Source organism: Odocoileus virginianus, chromosome 13, assembly GCF_023699985.2.
Source record: "Odocoileus virginianus isolate 20LAN1187 ecotype Illinois chromosome 13, Ovbor_1.2, whole genome shotgun sequence".
Lineage (NCBI taxonomy): Eukaryota > Metazoa > Chordata > Mammalia > Artiodactyla > Cervidae > Odocoileus > Odocoileus virginianus.
The window spans coordinates 61,101,793-61,121,932 of NC_069686.1; the positions used below are offsets into that span (position 1 = coordinate 61,101,793).

The 20,140-nt window shown below is 49.4% G+C and overlaps 1 protein-coding gene across 5 annotated transcripts in view; it reads left to right on the top strand.

Annotated features, from left to right (window-relative positions):
• Positions 1-4,498, top strand: part of EPB41L5 (erythrocyte membrane protein band 4.1 like 5) — a 159,071-nt gene extending 154,573 nt beyond the window's left edge. For all 5 annotated transcript variants that reach the window (XM_070476323.1, XM_070476324.1, XM_070476325.1 and 2 more), the window contains one exon: positions 211-4,498. In XM_070476323.1, coding sequence (XP_070332424.1) covers positions 211-277 — 67 coding nt within the window. In that variant the 3' untranslated portion in view covers positions 278-4,498. The remainder of the gene's footprint in view (positions 1-210) is intronic.
• Positions 4,499-20,140: the final 15,642 nt, after the last annotated feature.

A 20,140-nucleotide genomic window follows, 5' to 3' on the forward strand; every position in this document is an offset into this window, starting at 1 on the left:
ATGTCTTTTAGAGTCCCTTTCAAGATGAAAAGCATTGGTTATCTAGAAAGTGACCTTGTGTGAAATTGCTGAATTACGTTTACAAGGCAGCCCCCCTTGCTCTCCACGTGCCCTGTGGGGCGCTGGTGGGGAGATGCATGTTGCTGTCTTGTGGGAGGGTTGTCTTTTCCTTGTCCAGAAACTGAATAACACATTCTTTCCTCCTGTCAGCTCTGCTCCAGCCTCAGCTGGAGAAGCCACCTTGAAGCAGAAGTGTTTGCTGACGACTGAGCTCTGAGGGATGGTGGCTCTGCCTGTGGCCCGAGGCCGGGCCCCCAGCCGTCCATCCCAGAGTCCACTGCTGCCGGGGCCAGTTCTGCACCAGTGGGTAGAAAGCGCACCTGGTTTAGACTTCAGTTCCATAAAAAGCAGCTACATTTCCGTCCAGCTGGAAGGGCTAATTACACTACACTCTTGCCCAAGTGACGCAGTACAGTCTTCCACTCCCCCCGATTCTGCTGCAGTCGTGAATCCCTAACGGTGGGAATGCCGCGTCCTGTGGTTTCCTCCGTGCTCTTGGCTCCGCCTAGTGGCTGTGAGTGTTCACGACGCCCCTTTGGGTGGGCTGTCCTGGCGGTCGTCATCAGCCTGGCAGAGGTTCCTTCTCTCGCTGGTGTCAGGGTGAGTGCCCCTGAATGCCTGCTGGAGAAACTGTACCTTTCTGTCCTTGCCTGGAGATCGGGGACTTAGATAGATTAATGATTACTAAAGAGAAGTTTTTAGAATTCAGAGGATTTTCAGATGCTTCCCATACTTTTGACTTTTTGCTGGACTGGCTGTCTTGACACTGCAAGTTTACATCAAGGTGAGATAGACCTTGAGAAGAACTACAGAGAAGTCAGTTGCCTGGCGTGCATTTTCAGCCCAGCCTCCCCTCAGGAAGCATGTCTCCATGGTCCTCACACACCTGTCCCTGTTTGTTCTGGAACGGGTGGGGAGGGTTGCAGAGAGCCTGAGGCATTTCCTCCAGGCAGCCACACTTCTTCCTGGGCCACAGGGTGCTGAAGGCCATGTGACTCGGGGACGGAAGGAGAGCGAGGTAGTTTCTGGGCGCCTCTTTGGATGAAGGCTCCATTTCTTTTTAATGTAAGCTGAATAAACTTAGATGTTGTAAACTGAAGGAAAAAATACCAGGATAGAAATAGGGAATTGGGTTAGGGGGATCCACATCTGAAACTAAATGCAGGTATTGAGAGAATGTTAGGGTTTTGTGTTAGTTTAAAGGGGTTCTTTCGAATTTCCTCATTACTTTCCATCTGTACAGAAAGTTTTGGATGTTAAGGTGGTATATTCTCATTATAGAAAATAGAGAAAAGAATTTCAACACCCAGAAAAATACTCCTTTAGCTTTAAAACTTCGGAATGTGTAAAGTAAACCTCAGTTGCTGTGGGGAATGAGGGTGATCTGGAAACCGTGCTGGGGAGTTGTCGTTAATCCCTGTTATCAAGGGCTGATGTTAAAGTATACCTCCTGGAATTTGGTTTTGGTTTCCTGCCCTGCAGAAACCAGAACTTAATTGAGTGTTAATGTATGCTGTTCTCCATAGAAAAACACGCAGTTTTCAGATCTTTAAAACTCCATGGTCTAGACTGGCGTGGGTTCCCTGTAACGTAGTCAGCTCAGGCAGTCACACGCTTGTGTCTGACTGGAGAGGTTTTCTTCCTGTGCTGTTCCCGGGACCTGTAGAGGTTGGAAACTGCTTTGCAGCAAACAGTTTTGCTGAAGGAAGGGGGTTGGCTCTTCTTGCTGGCTGCCTCCTGTAGCCCTTAGGCTGAGACTGCGGACTTGACCCAGGACGAGCCGGACTGGACGTTGTGTTTTCAGCACACTGACCACCCTGCAGGCAGAGCGTAAGGCCGTGTTTCTGGTCACAGAGACGTCTTCTAGATTTTGGAGCTAGGTTGTTGAAAATATCCCGTTACCTTTGTGTCTTCTGGTACCTGTATCCTTGCCAGTCAGAACACTGAGGAGACTTTCTTAAAATGCATTTGAATCTCAAGCTAAAAGGAAACTTTGTTTCAGGTCCTGACAAAGAGTGTTAAATATGGAAATTGATATTTTAATGAATTAGCCCTGACAGAAAAGATGCCTGTCAGATATACATCTCGTTCCCTGTCTGCCGTCCCCAGGCGACTGTGAGGCTCCCCCTGCTCTGCTCACCTGAGCCGGGGGCAGGGGGGAAGGGGGAGCAGCAGCAGGTGTGAGTCAGGATGCTGGCAGAGAGTGTGGGGCCTCTGGATGGACCGGGGGGCAGGTGGTCACGCTGCGGGGGGCAGTGGGGGTCCTGCTGAGGTGGCCCTGTGACTGCTGGCCCTCAGGCACAGTTCCTGATGGTGGAAGATCTCAGCGCCCTCCTGTGCGTTGGGACCAGCTCGTCCGCTGAGTGCAGCTCTGAGGTGACACGCCACTGCGGTCGGGTGGGAAGCTTCGCCATATCTAGAGTCTCCTCTGCATTCGTGCTGTGCAGCTGGAGAGGGTCCTGGCCGCGTCTGATCCCATCAGGAGTGAGGAGCACGTGTCTGCAAAGAGCAGGAGTGACAGTGTGTGGGAGCACTGTGAGCACCCCTGCATTGGAGGGTGCTTGGAGAGGGTTTGTAGCTGGGCTGACAGACCTGTTTGGCGGAAGTGACCGAAGCCTGCTTGAGCCAGAGGCTCAGTTCTATGTCACTTTCTTTCCAGTTTTCACTCTGGTGACTCCCTAGGAGCTAGGATAACGGCGCTTGTGGCCGTGGGCAGGTTTAGGGGCTCAGGGTGGGTGAGTGAGAGGGAGCTGCTTTTGTTCTCTTGCCATTGCCTGGTTGGTCTGTGAGGATCTGCAGTTTCTGGTGATTTGCAGAGTTCAGTTACTGCTGAGCCCCTAGTCTCCTGCCACCTTAGGGTGGAGGTTGTCAGTGTTTAGGGCTAAGGACGTGCAGATTGGCTCACGTCCTGGCTCTCAGAGAAGGTGGGGGAATGGAGAGCTGGCCTGGGTGTGCAGGTGGGATTTAAAGTCAGGTTGGTAGATTTCCGTTTTCTCCCGTAGACTCTTCTTGAGAACTTGTGAAGTAGCACATGAAATCCTGCTTCTCAGGACCTTACAAAGGTCATAGCATCTGTGCGCACACGAAGGGCTCATTGTTCTTGCATTCCTGCCCTCGTGGAAACCCTGCTGAACAAAGGAATGATTAGATTCCTTTGATCCTGATAAGTTTAAAAATACCCTTAGGTTCTTTCCTAAAATGTTGATGTTGTTTTGAGAAATTTTTTATTAAACATGTCATATAGTCTCCTAAGTTTTTGTCTTTACCTGTATCTACTTGTGTGGTCACAAAAGTTCTGTGGACACTGGAAACCCCTGCTTCCTGACTGCTTGTTCCTCATGCGTCTCATTTCCGGCCAACACTGCGTCTGTCTCCTCTTGGACAAGCCCCTGCAGACTTAGACAAGTCACTGCAGAAACCCCCTCAGATTGGATTATTTGGCAGTCATTTGCACAGAGGGAAGTTATCTTATTTTTCTGTAAGTCAGGCTCTTGAGAAGCCAAATTCTCAGCTTCTCATTCAGGGCTGGGACAGCAGGCAGAAAAGTGAGGAGCGGAGGTGGTGAAGACTCGGCCGCCCCCTGCCGCCCGAGTGTGGGCGGTGTAGATGGAGGTGAGTGTCCCGGCTTGGCTGCAAGCAGGGACATCTTCCTGGCCGTTTCCCGCAGATGGCTCCCGGGGGCCAGCGGGTGTTCAGACGGGCTCTGCAGGGTCTCTGTCCCTGGAGGCCCTGGCATTTCTCTGTTGGCATTCTCACTCCCGTGTGGACAAGACAGTCCTGGGCTCCCATCCCTGAGAGGCTGGGAGGGCTCCCAGTTCTGATCATCATGCCCTCAGCGTTTTGGTTGCTTGGAAACCTGGAGTCTTCTAATGCATAATACACATTCCATATTATTTGTTCTTATTCCTCTCACAAATGTAAACCTATGGTTCCTGAATGTTCAGAGGAACGTTGGGAGCTTTTCCTGTCTGTTAGCCTGCAAGGTGAGGAAGTTTGTTTGGTTCATTGAAATTTGCCCTGAACTCTGCTGAATTCACATGCTGGCAGAGCTGTGATTGTCTCCAGCTCTGAGAGGTGGGATCCGTGAGCCACTTTATCACATTGATGGAGACAATGATTCTGTCCCTTTCCAGGGTTTTTATTCATCAGAGGAGTGTTTGGGTGCAGACCTCTGCTCTTTAATCTTCCTGTCTGGATATGATAGATGGTTATGAGGACCTCACTAACTATTTTGTGTTTACTTTTTATATGTATACAGCTTTGAAGTAGCTTTTAAAGTGTAATTTATTTTTTTTTTTATCGAGTGCACTATTCCTGCGGTGTGTCCCACAGTTTTATATGACTTGTACTAGGAGCACTGTACTCACCTGTGAGTTGTTTGTACAATGAGATGACCGCTGTAGACGTGACCACCAATAAAGTTTTCGTGAAGCACTTAGTTCTGTGAGCTGTTGCAGTTTCTTGGACGTGTGATGCACGCCTCCTGCGCCCTTCTCTTCTCGGCAGAGCTGTTGGCAAGAGTCGAGCAGAAGCAGCACCACAGTATACAGTGTTCATTTTGATGTGAATGGTGTAAATCTGGATGTCGATTCTGACAGTTAAGAAACCCCATTGGCCATCCCCAGCACATCCTGGGAAGAGCAGCTGGTGCAGGAAGAACCCGCTCACTACCCATCGGGCCTGGTGGAGCCGTCCCGGTGCCACTGCCCCTGCACCCTGCTCTCCCTCCCCCGCCCTGCGGACCACACCAGGCCCAGGGAGGACCCCTGAGAACTGGCTCAGACCCAGCCAGCTGGGTTGTCCTGCGTGCCCCAAGCTGCAGGCCTTCCCACAAACCGAAGGCAGAAAGAAGTGGACAGCTGGGGGGAGACTGCACCTCCCAGGACTCTGTCCAGGAGGGCACATCCGCCCCCAGGTTCCAGGGTTGGGAGGTGAAGCGAGGTCCCCAGAGACCTGGATGGTCTGCTGTCTCAGCAGCCCTGGTTTACCTTCCAGGGTCCCAGGCCCCCCCCTCCCCCCAGCCCAAGAGTGAAGCCCATTCTGCCTAACCCAGAAGGCAGACAGGCCGGGCTTTGCTTTTCCGAGCCCAACATGCTTAGGTGGACGGACAAGCACCCAGTGACTCACCATCTCCAAGGTGTCAGGCTATCTGTGCAAGGGTGTCACGTCCCCGCCAGTAACACCAAACCTCCCGCCACCCACTGGCACGGGGAAGCCCTTTCAAATCAACCAGTGGTGACCAGCAGACACCATTGCTGCAGACCGCACGGCAAACAGCGGGGTCCAGGCATCAGGCCCCGAGCCCTACGTCTGGGACATCCAGTGTCCTGGGAGCAGGACACCTTTAAGAGCTGAGTGGGGAAGCTGGGTTGGGGACCACTGTGCAGAAACCACGGGGCCGCCGGGTGGTTCTGGTGCTGCCCTGCTCATCACCGCGTTACGGCAGCGGGGGCTCGGCCTTTTGCCGTCTCCACCTCGGGCCCAGGTGTGCCGAGTGGGATGCCAAGTGGTGCCTCTATCCTGGCCCCCTGGGGGTGGGGACCAGGGAAGCTTCATGAGATACATTTTTCTCTCCTCCTATTTAGCCGCAGACCCAGAGGAGACTTGCAGGCCAGCTGCTGTCCCAGGTTTGGGCTGCAGTTGAGGGCGCAGAGGGGGCCTGGGAGGCCCTGGAGGCAGGCAGTGTCTAAGCCAAGGTGGCCGAGGGGCAGGGAGAGGCCTGTCTGGTGGTGACGCAGAGAGAAACTGCTCTGTGGTCACCCTTCTGGGAGATAACCCAGCCTGTGGGTCAGCAGCGTCCACGGGCAGTCAGGCCGGAGGCCCAGATGGACCAGCGTTGGAAAGAAGCTGCAGGAGGCCCCCAGGCCATCTCCCAGCATGTATGATGGAACTGTTGATGCCATATGCCCCAGGAGACACAGACGGGGTGTGGCTTTGGACAGACTGAGCTCTCTGCAAGGACTGGATGTGCCCACAGATGTTCTTGCACCAGAAAGAGTTTCACAACAGCTCAGGCTGGGTGTGGCCAGCAAAGGCTCACTGGCAGTGAACTGGAGGGCTGAATGGACTTGTGCTTTCAGAACCGCAGGGGACCCAGAACTCGCCCATCCATCTTGAAGGAGCCGTCCTCACACCCTTTCCACAGGCACACCAGAGCGTCCATGCCCTCACCTGCCACTGAGGATGCCTGGCCTGCACAGCAGCCCCACCAGCCCCCTCCTGCATCTGCTTTCAGTGGAAGCCCTGCCTCCCTGGTGGCAGATCATCCCGCTGTTCCTGATACGGGGAGGAAGATGCCCTTACAAGTGGAGATTTCCCTTAGAAATGTCCACATTCCTTACCAGAAGGTGACTTCTACTTGGTTCAGAGTTTCCCAAATGTCTGCTGTTCCTTATAAAATAACCAAATAATTAATATGCCCCAAAGACACATCTTGGGGTAGAAAATCCTGCTCTCCTACACCTTTTGCTACTGTGAATAGCACTGCTGTGAACACGCATGTATGAGTGTCTGTACAAGTCCATACTTTCAAATCTCTGGGCCGTAAACCCAGAAGCAAAATTGCAGAACCATAATGTCATTCTTTTTGAGGAACTGCTGAACTCATTTCCGCAGCAGCTGCGTCATTTTACATTCCCATCAGCAACACATAAGCGTTCCGGTTTCCCCACATCCTTACCGATACTGTTCTGTTTTAGTTTGTTAGTTTTTTATAATAGCTGTCCTAATGGGTATAATGGAGAAGGGCATTCTCCCACTGCAACCCTGCAACACTGCAACCCACTCCAGTGTTCTTATCTGGAGAATCCCATGGACACAGGAGCCTGATAGGCTACAGTCCACAGGGTTGCAAAGAGTCAGACACAAAAGTGATATCTGATTCTCATTTTTATTTCCCTATTTTATTAGTGGTGCTGAGTATCTTTTCATAGGTTTGTTGAACATTTGTGTGTATTCTTTGGAGAAATCTCTATTCAGATTCTTTGTCCATTATTAAATTGAATTGTTTTTGTTGAATTTTAGGAGTTCCTTATATATCCTGGATTTTAATCTCTTACCAGATACATGACTACAAATATTTTCTGTCATTCTGTGAAATGCGTTTTTGCTGTGTTGAGAATGTCTTACTATGTACAGATTTTTAAATTTTGGTGGTCTGATTTATCTTATCTTTTTCTTATCTTGCCTGTGCTTTTTGAGTGTCATATCCAGAGAAATCACTGTCAAATCCAGTATCACGAAGATTTCCCCCTGTATTTTCTCCTAAGAGTTTCATAGTTTTTAGCTCTTTTATGTCTTGATTCATTTTGATTGTTATGTGTTGTATACGGTAACGATCCAACTTCATTCTTTTGCTGCGAATATCCAGACAAAATTTTACTTCTTCCCTTTGATTTTGGATGTCATTTCTTTTTTCTTGGCTAGTTTCTTTGGCTAGAACTTCCAGTATTCAGTGGAAGTGACCCCCCAGAAAGGGCATCTTTGTTTTTTCCTGATCTGATTAGGTTTAGATGAAGTCATGAGCGTGGAGCCCCGTGATGTGACAGATGCGGTTAGAGAGAGGGGAAGGGACACAGGCACCTGTCTCTGCCCTTGCCTAGCATTCGGCTGGGCTGGAACACTGCTCCCAGCCTCCAGAACTGCAGGAAAGAAATGCTTGCTGCTTAAGCTGCCCAGGTTATGATCGTTTGTTAGAGCAGCCTTAGGTGATGAGACAAAAAGCCTTCAGTTTTTCACTGAGCATCACATCAGCAGTGGGCTTTATGTATATGGCCTTTATCACGTCGAAGCAGTTCCCTTCCATTCCTACTTTGCTGAATATTTTTATCATGAAAGGGTATATTGAGTTTTGTCAGATGCTTTTTCTGAATCGATTGAGATGACCACATGTTTTTACTTTCTTTCATTTTGTTAATGTGGTGTCTTACATTCACTGGTTTTCATATGTTGAATGTTGCATCTCCACCTAAATCCCACTTGGTCATGATGTATAATCCTTTCAACATGTTGCTGAATTCAGTTTGCTGGTATTTTTAGTGGGATTTTTATACCAATATCCATAAAAGATATTTGTAATTTCCTTTACTTGTAGTGTCTTTGTCTGGCCTTAGGGTCCTGAGTTCTTAACTTCGACTTCCAAATCCCAGATCCTTCATTCATGTGTTAATCCCTGAAACTCACATCATGGAGATGCCAGCCTCTGAGCCAGCACTCACTCACTGCAATTTTGGGGGGCCCAGCCCATGGGGGCTCACGAGACAGGAAGATACTGAGAAAATAATTCAGTCTAAAGGTTTTCAAAGTTGAGTTTGGGGAACCTGGGGTTTGGGAAGTCAAAGCTATTTGTCTAATAATGTTGAAATACATTTTCCCTTTACCATGTTGATATTTGCACTGATGGTGGTAAAACCAGGCACCTTGGGGATATCAAGGTTAATGACACCAAAGAGTATGAGATTTCCACTGCTACTTGGTGGGGATTTGGGGGAGCCTGAAGTGGGGGTGTGGGAACTGACATGGCTCTGAAAGACCATGGAATTTAAGTCCAAAGGAGTCAAGATAGCAGCTAGAAGAAGTGTGTATCATTTTCATCCTGTTCTCATGTTGCTTAAATGGCAAACAGCTTTCCTTGGCTTAACAAGCATCCTCACTCGTCATATTTCTTGTAGGGCGTGGGCTAGGTGTGACGAGCACCATCCACCCCCTGCGGGGAAGGAGTCTTTCCCTGGCTTGTGCAAGTGTGTGCACGCCCACCTGTGTGTGAGGACATGTGTGGGGAGGGCAGGTGGGGTCTGACCCCTTGGAAGCCTGGTGCCTTATGAAGAGAGCAGACGTGATCGTGGTGGCAGAGGACAGTCTGTAAAGTCGCTGAGGGTCCTGGAGGGTCAGAGGAAAAAACAGTCTGGGCTGGGGAGGCACCACTTGGCTTTGTTGTAGCAACAAAGTTACTGCCAAATGGTGGAAGCCGCTCAGTTGCCCATGGGTGGATGAATGGATTACAAAATACGGTCTGTCTCTACCGCAGAAGAGCGTTTACCCACAGAAAGGGATGAGCTGTGTGCTGCAACATGGATGAGCCTTGGAAACATCGTGCTACGTGAAAGAAGCCAGGCACAAGTCATACATACGCGGTACGATTCCACCAATACGAAAGGTACAGTGCAGGTGAATCCGCACAGATAGCAAGCAGGTCAGTGGCTGCCAGGAGTGGGATATTGAGGGGAATGTGCTTGATAGGCGTAGTGTCTCCTTTTGATACCAAAAGCTTGGCCTCTGTGCCAAACTGCATCTCAAAGACAGAATTTGGAGTGAAGTAGAAAAAAATATATCTTTATTGTTTTGCCAGGGAGAGGGAGTCACGGCAGGCTTATGCCCTCAAAACTATGTGTCCCAACCTGAGGAGATTTGGTGAGGAGTTTTTTTTTTTTCCTTTATTTTTATTAGTTGGAGGCTAATTACTTTACAATATTGTAGTGGTTTTTGTCATACATTGACATGAATTAGCCAAGGATTTACATGTATTCCCCATCCCGATCCCCCCTCCCACCTCCCTCTCCACCCGATCCCTCTGGGTCTTCCCAGTGCACCAGGCCCGAGCACTTGTCTCATGTGTCCAACCTGGGCTGGTGATCTGTTTCACCCTAGATAATATACATGTTTCGATGCTGTTCTCTTGAAACCCTATAACCCTATATGCAAAACAGAAAAAGAGACACAGATGTATAGAACAGACTTTTGGACTCTGTGGGAGAAGGCGAGGGTGGGATGTTTCAAGAGAACAGCATCGAAAAATGGTGAGGAGTTTTATAGCAGTAGTTCAAGGGCAGGGTTGCTGATAAGGATCAGGGTGTGCACAGGGCCTGGCTCCTTTGATCTGGCCTCATGTGGTCTCCTGATGAGCTGCTTTGATTCTTGAGGTTATCAAACTGTGACTTCCCTCTGGAATGTAGAATGCTTCATTAGGTAGTTAGCATCTTCCATCTGTTGGGGGTTTTAGTTCTGCAGAAGAGCTGAGATATTCCATGTATCTCTTAAAATGAAAGCAGGATCCTTTCCCAGGTCTGCCCTGTAGCCACGCCTCCCTTATCTCTGCATCCCCTCCCTTCCCTGATTAGCAACTGTTCAGACCTGCCCTTTGGAACTCTGGGAGTCCCTCAATGGAGGCTGGAACCTATTCCCTAAAAGCAACAAACAGGCGTACACAGAAAGGCCTCCATACCCGGGAGCCCCACAGGGTCCTGCTTGGTTTCACTTTGGACTCTGAAAATGCTGGCGCTAGATAGAGGTGACAGCTGCACTGCCTCGTGCCTGGACTAAATCCTGATGGACTGTACACTTTAAAATGGTTTAGTTTATACTATGTGAGTTTCGTAATACAAGGAACACCACCAGGAATAAAGACAGATAATACATAATGATAAAAGAGTAAAGCTTCACCAAGGAAACCTAAGAATCTTAAATGACCGTGCACTAAACAGCAGAGCCTCAGAGTACGTGAAGCAGAACTAATAGAAGCGCAAAGAGAAACATATGAATACTCAGTTATAGCCAGAGATTTTAGTACTTCTTTAATGTCAGTGCCTTAGAATTCACTCTTTAAAATTTTAAGTGTCTGACATGAAGTTTCTCACTGCCAAGGCATCCATTTCAAAGACACATTGCCAGCTACACAGATAAAGGACCAGGCCACCCCACCCATGGAGTTACCCTTCAGAAAGCCCTGGGTGACTCAGATAACTGGCCTTTGGGTGACACTGCTTGTCCCTTTTCGTACTTTCATTCCTGCTCTTATGTTCTAAGTTCATCAGGAGGAGTAAATGCATAAAACCCTAGCCCCTGCCCCCAACTTCAAATCTAAATGAGTTTTTAAAAGATTCAAATCATACAAAGTATATTGTCTGACTGTAATGGGGTTAAGAGGCTTCCAGTGTGGGTCAACGGTAAAGAATCCACCTGCCGATGTAGGAGATGTGGGCTTGATCCCTGGGTCAGGAAGATCCCCTGGAGAAGGACTGGCAGCCCACTCCAGTATTCTTGCCTGGGAAAACCATGGACAGAGGGGCCTGGCGGGCTACAGCCCGTGGGGTTGCAGAGCGCACCGCATGATGATGATGATGATGAGCAGGTGAGCGCACACACAAACGGGATCAAACTGGAAACCAACGGCAGGAGGCCATCTGGAACATCCTCAGGCGTTAGGAACTAAAGAGCCCACTTCTAAATGACTTAGTGGTGAAACGAAGAAATCAAACGGGAAATTAAGTGTTTCTAATTGAATGAAAATAAAAACAAAACCTCAAAGCCTGCTGGCTACAGCTAAATTAGTAAAAGAAAATTTATACCACTTAATGCTTAAACCAGAAAAGTTCTCAAATCAGTGACCCCAGATTACACATTTAAAAGAATAAGAGAAAGTAACTGAGTCCAAAGTAAGCAGAAGAAAGAGCATAAGAAAAAGCAGTAATCAATGAAAATGAGAACCAAAAATATAACAAGAGGAAATAAAAGTAACCGAAAAGTGGTTCCTTGAGAAGACCAATAAAATTAATAAATCTCTAATGAGTAAAACCAAGGGGAAAAGGGAGAAGTAAAAAATTACATGTGGAGAGGTTGAAACAGAGCAGGATGCTGTGGGGCTCCTGGTACAAACCCTTTCTGTGTCCCCTCTTTCTTGTTTATGCTTAGTCGCTTAGTTGTGTCTGACTCTTTGCAACCCCGTGGACTGTAGCCCGCCAGGCTTCTCTGTCCATGGGGATTCTCCAGGCAAAAATGCTGGAGTGGGTTGCCATGCCATCCTCCGGGGGAATCTTCCCAACCCAGGGATCGAACCCAGGTCTCCCATACTGCAGGCGGATTCTTTTCCATCTGAGCCACCAGGGAAGTCCTGCTTGTTTATAGGGAATAGGTTTTAGCCTCCATGACCTTCCCTGAGTTCCAAAGTGAAGTGACTCAGTCCTTGCGACTGCATGGACTGTAGCCTGCCAGGCTCCTCTGTCCATGGGGTTCTCCAGGCAAGAACACTGGAGTGGGGTGCCATTTCCTCCTCCAGGGGATCTTCCCAGCACAGGGATCAAACCTGAGTCTCCTGCATTGCAGGCAGACTCTCTACCCTCTGAGCCACTAGCGAAGGGTGAGTTCCAAAGGGCAGGTTCAGACAGTCGCTAATCAAGGAAGGGAGAGGAAGATGAGACAAGGGAGGAGCATCCAAGGAACAACAATGCAGTCTTGGGGGGCCTGGTTCCCCGTCAAGGGACACACAGAGCAATGTGTCTCTAGTTCTGTAAGAATTAAGGCCCCCACCCAGGGGAAGGGTGGAATGATGATGTCAGTGCTCCTGATTTACATCTAGTGAAGCTTGGACTCTGGCTGTCTTGGTCCCAGTTCTGTGCTGAATTCTCTTCTGCTCAGTCCCCCTCATGAATATGCCTGGACCCTTAGCTTACAACTTTCCTGGTTTTGCTATTTGGGGAGACACTGCTTTGGGAAAGATCCCTGGTGTTCTTACTTGCTGCAAGTAATAAACTTTATCTTCTCCTGAGTTTTGGTTTGGTCGTGTCTATTGGCTTGACACCTACCGAGAGGCCAACCCAGTTTGCTGAGTAATAAAATGACATCATAACAGAATCAGTAGACCCTATAGGATGAGGGGGATTATATGAAATTGTGTCTATGAAATTTTGAAAACTGTAAAGCACTATAGAATTTTAAAATAATCTTTCATTCAATAGAAAAGACTAAAAAAATAATTTTAAATAATAAGGGAATGTTATGAGCAACTTTATCCCAATAAAGTTGACAATTTAGAAGAAATGGACAAATTCTCTCAAAGACACAAACTGCCAAACTCGTTCAAGACGTGGATAACCTGAGTAGTCATATAGTTACAAAAGAAATTTCAGGGGGAAAAAAAAAACCCGAGAAAATAAGAATCTACAGTAATATACGGTAATAGTCTTAGGCTTGAGATGAAACAAGCCTTATAGAAGTTGACTGCTGGTATTTCTAGCTTACAGATAAGAAAACTAAGACCCGTTAGTGCTGTGTCACATTCTCTGATGTTTCAGTTAGGGAGGAAAATATCTAAAATTCACATGTAGCTTCGTCAATCAGCTCTTAAGCTCAGGCTTCATTGTCTTAAGCACAGGAATCAGCAGACTTTTTCTGAAAAGAGCCAGATACATATATTTTAAGCTTTGCCGCCCATATTGCCTCCTGCAACTACCGTCAGTATAGGACAAAAGAGCTGTGGACATCATGTAAATAAACAAACAAACTACAGTTGTAGTTAAATATCTTCCCACAAAGAAAATCAGGCCAGATGGTCTCCCTGGAGAACGTTAACTAACATTTAAGGAACACGTAACTCTCATTCTATACAGCTTTGCAACAAATGGGAGAGGGAATACCCCCAACTTATTCTATAAGACCAGCATTTCCCTGTTATTAAAACTAGACAAAGACTTCACAACAAAAAGGAAACTACAAATGAACATCTTTCACAAGCATCGGTACAAAAATTCCTAACAAAACTTGGGCAAATTGAATCCAATAATACATTTAAAAGAATATGACATAATGACTAAGTAGGATTTATCCTGGAATGAAAATCCATCAGTGTAATTCACCATTCACCCAGTTCAGGCCAGTGAGATGGGCGAAGTCTGCTGGAGGGCTCCTCAGAAGGGTTCCCTTGTTCCCGGCTGAGAGTTGGCGAGGAGAGGCTGTTTCTCCCACCTGGTGTCGGAAACAGCGGCGGCCCCTGGGGATGAGGCTGAGGATGAAGCTACCACAGAGGCGGCAGCAGACAGAGCGAGCCTTGATGAAGTCAAGCTGCTGAATCACTGGGCTGAGAAGTCAGTCCTACCCCAGGACTTAGTCACTTCAGATAAGACACTTGGTATTGTTCTTGCTTGAAGGAAACACAAACACTGGAGACAAAAAGCTTGAAAATCCCAGTCTTCTCTTGAGCTCAACAGAGACTTCTCAAAAAGACCTGAAAGATGAGAAATCTATATACTCAGATACGTCGGGCTGAGACCCACCAGAAAGATTGAGAAAATGGACAGAATCACATCCTATTTCAAGGACCTGTGATCAAAGCAACCAAAGCAAGGAAATCCATCAAAGAAAGAACAATTGTAGACAACACTGGAAGATGCTTTGAAGGACAGTCCCATCTTGAGGGAAGAATGGCGAGGAAGGGGCAGCTTGCGGTAGGATGTTAGGACAGAGACCTCCTAGAAGAGGAGCCTTTGTTCAAGTTCAACCTTTATTTGAAAACTTGTGAGAAAGAAACAGGAAGACTTCCCTGGTGCCCACTGGTAAAGAATCGCCTGCCGACGCACGGTACACTAGTTTGATCCCTGGTCTGGGAAGATTCCGCTCGGCACGGGACAGCTGAGCCCGTGCGCCACGACTAGAGAATAGCCCGCACTCGCCACAACCAGAGAAAGCCCACGCGTAGCGATGAAGACCCAGCGTGGCCAAAAAAACCCAACAACGAATAACTCATTTTTACAAAATGAGAAAAGAAACAGGAAATGGAAGGCACACTAAATTACCTGAAAAAGATAGAATAACGGATCACATCAAGATCATTGTAAAAATGTCCAAACTGAGAAAGCCCTGCCGCAGTCGGAAAAGTCACAGTTAGAAAGAGGAGGCAGAAACCACGCCAGCAACTTCGAGTCCTTCCTAGGTTTCCTGAGAAAAAGAGAGGAGTTTTCACCAAGCCAAACTTTCCAAAAGCAGCTGTTTCTGCCCTCCCAGGGCACCTTCTGGGTAGCCAGGAACTGCACAAGTCATGATGGTAAATAAATGTGGGGGGTCTTTCAGAAAGGAGGCTGGGGGGCCCTTCAGGCTCAGAACTGAGGGGTGACTTGCGCTTCCCGCCAGCTCATCGGCTCATTACGGAGATCCAGACGCAGTTCGAGAGGCCCTGTGGATGGTCTTGTTTCTCAGGTCTGTAGGAGAACCTCCCAGGAGGGGCTCACCTGCTCCCCAGCTGGAGAGGAGGGCAGGGCAGCCGTTCTAGAGTAACGGGAGACCCATCCAGCCCCGAGTCCCAGCAGCAACCGGAGCGGCTCGCTGCTTCTGCAGGACTTCCCGCCTGGGCTTGTCTGCCCAGTGGTGCGGCCTCTTCATCCCCCTTGAGGTCCCCAACTTTCCCCCACTGTGGGCCTTTGACCTAAGCCTGGCTGGCATATCAAAACAGCAGGATGGTCGCTGAGCCAGAGAGGTGCAGTGGGTCCGCATGAAGGTCGGGAGGACGCCAGGGCTGGTCTGGATCCATGCGCCACCACTGCACTGAGGCTCTGTGGTCCTGGCCTCAGTGCTGGTGCTGCTGGGCGGGAGGCTCTCTGAACCTGTGAGAGTGCCGCTGGGGTTGCTCTAGGGGGCGGGGGGCAGCAGGGCTTGGCCGTGGCCAACAAGTGAATAGGCCCCCTGCGGTGTCCTGGCCTTGTTAACCTCCCTTGGCTAGGACTTGGGTCTAGGTGGCTGTGGCCCCAATCTCCCAGCTCTTAGGGGTGTATTTGATGCTTCACAGTCCTGTGGTTATAGCATGCACCCCTGGACTGGGGCTGAGACCGGTGTGGTCCTCAGGGTCAGCTGGGAGACCAGGCCCAGGTGTCTTGTCCAAGGGGACAAGAGCCAGGCAGGGACCAAGGAGAAGGGCAAGTCAGGCCTTGACTAGACAAGGGGCCTTAAGTGAAGCTCAGAATATTTAACCACCAGGACAGCAGCCCACCCTTCCACCAACACACACCCAGAGTCCTGTCATTAAACAAGCTGGGTAGTGGGAAGTGGGGTGGGTGGGCCACAAGGGGTGGGACTTCAGCCACATCTGACTGGTCATATCTCCACTCGAGTTGCTCAGGTCAAGGAGACGTGAGAGGGCTGTGCTGTGGAGCAGAGGACGGAGGCGGGAGGCCCTCGTGGGGGTGGGAGGCCCTTGCCCAGGAGGGACAGCCCCTGTGGCCAGGCTCCTGGGAGCAGCAGGGTCGGCAGGGGACAAGAGATGGGATGGACCCAGTGGACCCGCACTCCGCACACAGGGTGGGGAAGGGCATCAGTGGGTAGAGCGGGGACCCAGGGAGCCCGCAGCCTCCGCGGTGGAGGGAGGTGTTGAAACCCACTTCCCCTCCCAGGCCCCTCAGTGAGCGATTTAGCCAACAGGACGTCCTGAGAACACAGAGGTGGCCCATGGCTCCAGGGGGATGACTGTCCATCCCTACTTCCTCTTGGCAGTCAGGGTCACCCTCCTCCAGCCAACACGGCCACCCTTGCAGTGGGGGCCGGGGTGGGGGGACTCGTGGGAAGTGTGGCTGCCACAAAAAGGGAAGGGGGTCACAGCCAGTTTCCAGGCAGTCCCTTAGGACCCTCGTCGTTTTAGGTGAAATTATTAATAAATGAAAACCCAGCAAGACCAGCAAAGGGCTCAGGCCCCACAGAACAAAGGCGTGAGTTACCCCACTGGGTTACATAACCCCACCGCCTGAGGGCTAGCAGAGGCCGACAGGGCCGTGCAGGGTAGCAGAGAGGGAGCATCCTCTAAGCTGTGGGGCAGACCAGTGCCTTTTACTGTCCCTTCCCCGCCATGGGCATGGGTTTCAATGTATCTCACCCAGTTTTCGCTTTCCTTCCTCTCTTCCACCCACAGGAATACAGGGCAGCAGTTCTCAAAGATTTTGGTCACAGGACCCCTTCAACACTCGTAGACGTTGCTGAGGACCCCAAGGCGCCTTTCTGTGCATAGTGACGTTTACGATAGACAGGAAAAACGATGGCTTTAAAAAATATCATTTCTTTTGAAAACAAAAAGTCCGTTACATGTTAACTTTTTTAATGAAAAATAACAAGAAATCTGGTGAGTAGAGGAGTGGTATTGTTTTTGCATTTTTGCAAGCCTTTAGCATCTGGCCTAGTAGGCGCTGCGTCTCAGATTTGTGTCCACATCTCACCTACTATGGAGTGTCGTCTCGGCTGAAGGATGAAGAGAATCTGCCTCCCCCAGAGGTGTCGTGAGGAGGGGAGATACCTGCAGGCCCCTGGGATCCTCGGACTGCATTTGGAGGCCTGCTCTGGTAGTCACTTTAATCCACACATTCTAGAATATACAGAGAACATGACAGGAGAGGAAGAGATGTCTCTAAACGCCGTGGATGAAGAGGTGGATGAAGGAATCAATGCAGCAGCTCTGCATCATCTCCCTTCCCCCTCGGGGAGGGGTGATCCCTGCTTGGTCTCGAGGCCACTTGTGTCCTGCCAGACGGGAGCAGTGATTTTGAAGCATAAGCTCATATGGACACATGACCGATTTGGTCATCAGCTCTGGTCACCCAGTGTCTGAACACCCTTCTCTTCTGGGCAGATCCTCTACTGAGCATGTATTGGCTGAGCCCCGCCAGCCTCCTCCTCGAAGCTCCACAGGAACCAGGTCACCTCCCCTCTCAGTTCTAGAGTCGGAAGGGCGAATGCACACCTGAGGATTGCCCATCACACCCGCCCTCCGGGTCCTTGAGTCTTGAGCTTTTGGCAGGCGGCTGAGGTGCTCATGACAGCAGGGGCCACCCTGGTGGCATCTGTCATGCTGGTGGCAGCGCCTTGTGACAGACGGTGGGGTCCCCAGCTGCAGCACCCTCACCAGATGGTCCCTGCGGTACAAACTTGCTGCGGTTTCTGGCAGCACAACTTCCCTTGACCCGCACATGCCTGCGGAGTTTGGTCCCAGTCTTCCTGCCAGCGTGAACTTCCTGAATGCTCCTGAGGCCGACCTAGATTCCGCTTTTGTTTCCCATCACCTCTTACCTGGCTGTCCCCCTGTGCTCAGGCTGGACCTTTCCAGAACACCCTGCAGGGTCCCCAGGGAAACCCTCTTGAGTCCAGCACTGTTATAAACCCATTGTGTGTGGAGCCCCCAGAACCCTCCACACTATAGGGGTCTTAATGCAGGGTCTTTCTCATCTCACCTCAAATCCCCTCCTCCCTCCCGAGATTCCCTTCTATTATTACAATAGCAAACAGTGAACTTTAAAACATGACAGAATGTTCGTAAAATGTTAGGGGGGAAATAACTCTACCACAAATTTTGTGATTCCATCCTTCAAAACTATCCCATCGGTGAGAACGGTGTGAAACTGCACACATAACTGAAAACTGCACGTCGGTGCAGACTGTCGGTGTTCCTCCGGCTTGAACTGGCCGCCCTGAGGCTGGGCTTGGCCTTGTGCTTGGACCTGCAGAACAGTGTATCACACACCATGTGTGATGGGGATTACGGGGCTGCTTGTGGGACGGGCTTGGCCTCTTGTGCTTCTGCCACGACAAAGGACATCTCCCAGGGACTGCTAGTCCTGCTGCAGGACCTGGAATAGAATCAGGGATGCAGGATGCTTCCTGGGACAGACCTGGACCATAGCCACAGCCTGGAGTGTAAGTGCCACAGGCCCCAGAGTGAAAATTTGTAATTGGTAGAGTGCTAAGATTTTTGAGGATGTTTCACAGTAAAAACTGACTAAGCATCTTACAGAACAAACTAGTTACAGAATTTAACACATGCTACGTACTGTGGATAGTCAAGAGTCGCACTGGCCATTAGGTAAATCCCCAGGCAGAGCTGAGACTGTATTAACTTTTATAGATGAAACAACTTTTCTACAACAGTCATTCCCGCTGTTTTTACTTAGTATAGTCTTGGGGCAGGAAGGTGGCTTGACAGGGGAAGACCCACTGGGTGAGCAAGCGTGTCATCACATCTAGGCACTGGCTTTCCAACTCCAGGCCACCCTGGGGTAATGAGGAGATGTGTAGGCTAAGTTTGGGGGTGACCCCTCAGGTTAGGAGGGATTGCTTCAGGTGTAAACAAGTCCCTGGTCTTAAACTGTAACCAGGAGGGACAGGTTATGTCCCAATGCTGCTGTTGAACCTGCCCTTTGATTCCTCAGGTAACCTTCTCCTTTCCTCCCAGGTCTTCCCAAAGTGTAAGCTAAGCTGTTTGGGGTATTATTTGGGAGTGGAAGGGCATTCAGGGCAGGGCTCCAGAAAGAAATATGGGCCTGAGGTTCCAGGTGAAGTTCACCCTGAGCCATGGGCATCCTCCTGTGTATGTTGGCCTGGCTTTTCCCATAGGCAGGCTACTGACGAGCAGGCCGGGGCCACCTTTGAACTGCTCTCCAATGGATCTGCACATACATGTCTGGCTCAGAGTAGGTCCTCAATACATATTTGTTGAGAAAGCAAATGAATGAATCCTCGCTTAGGAAACATTACACCCACGGTTGCTCAGGCCACCTCCCACATCCTGATAGCTGGCAGGAGCCAACTATGTGTGGCTCTGACCTCAGTTCAGCTCTAGGTACTAAACTGAGCTATGGCGCCCTTAGGCTTCCAGGGACCCGGGTTCCAAAGGGCTGGCTTTTGCTGCTAGCTTGTCCTCTCACCAGGTAGACTGTCTACTTAAGTTCATATTGGAGCCCAGTAATAATATCAACACTCCTTTTACTTTTAACCTTTTTTTTTTTTTAAAGGATAACCTCCTTTTTGAAGGTATTTATTTGTTCTTAGAAGAACATTACTCTCTTAGGACATGCTTGTCACCCTTCTGATTCCCTGGTACCACCAGTACCTAGAAAAACTACTTATTTAAAAAATAAACTGAGCTATTATTTCCCTGTCACTGCCCGATCAAGAAAGTTGGGCCTTAAAATAATACTTGAATCTGTTGGCCATTTCAGGTTAAGGTCAACTTCTCTGGCTTTCCAATGACAAGTACAATCATCACTGTATCACGGCCAACTAAGATTCTAAGATTCTTAGAAATGCACAAACCATCTGCTTCTTTTGACTGTTCCTGAAGAGATGTTCTTGCCTGTGTGGAAGAATTCAAGGTGCTAAATAACGGTGTCACTTTAGGGTCTGATACCACACTGAGGCATGTCAACTGTTCCCAAAGGTCAGTGGTTACTTCCAAGAGAGGCCTCCCAACTGTTAGAATCCTCTAACACCTGACTAGTAAGATCCTCGGGATCTTCAATCCCTGTATTCATGACTAGAACTGATAAGACCCCACACCAGGTACATA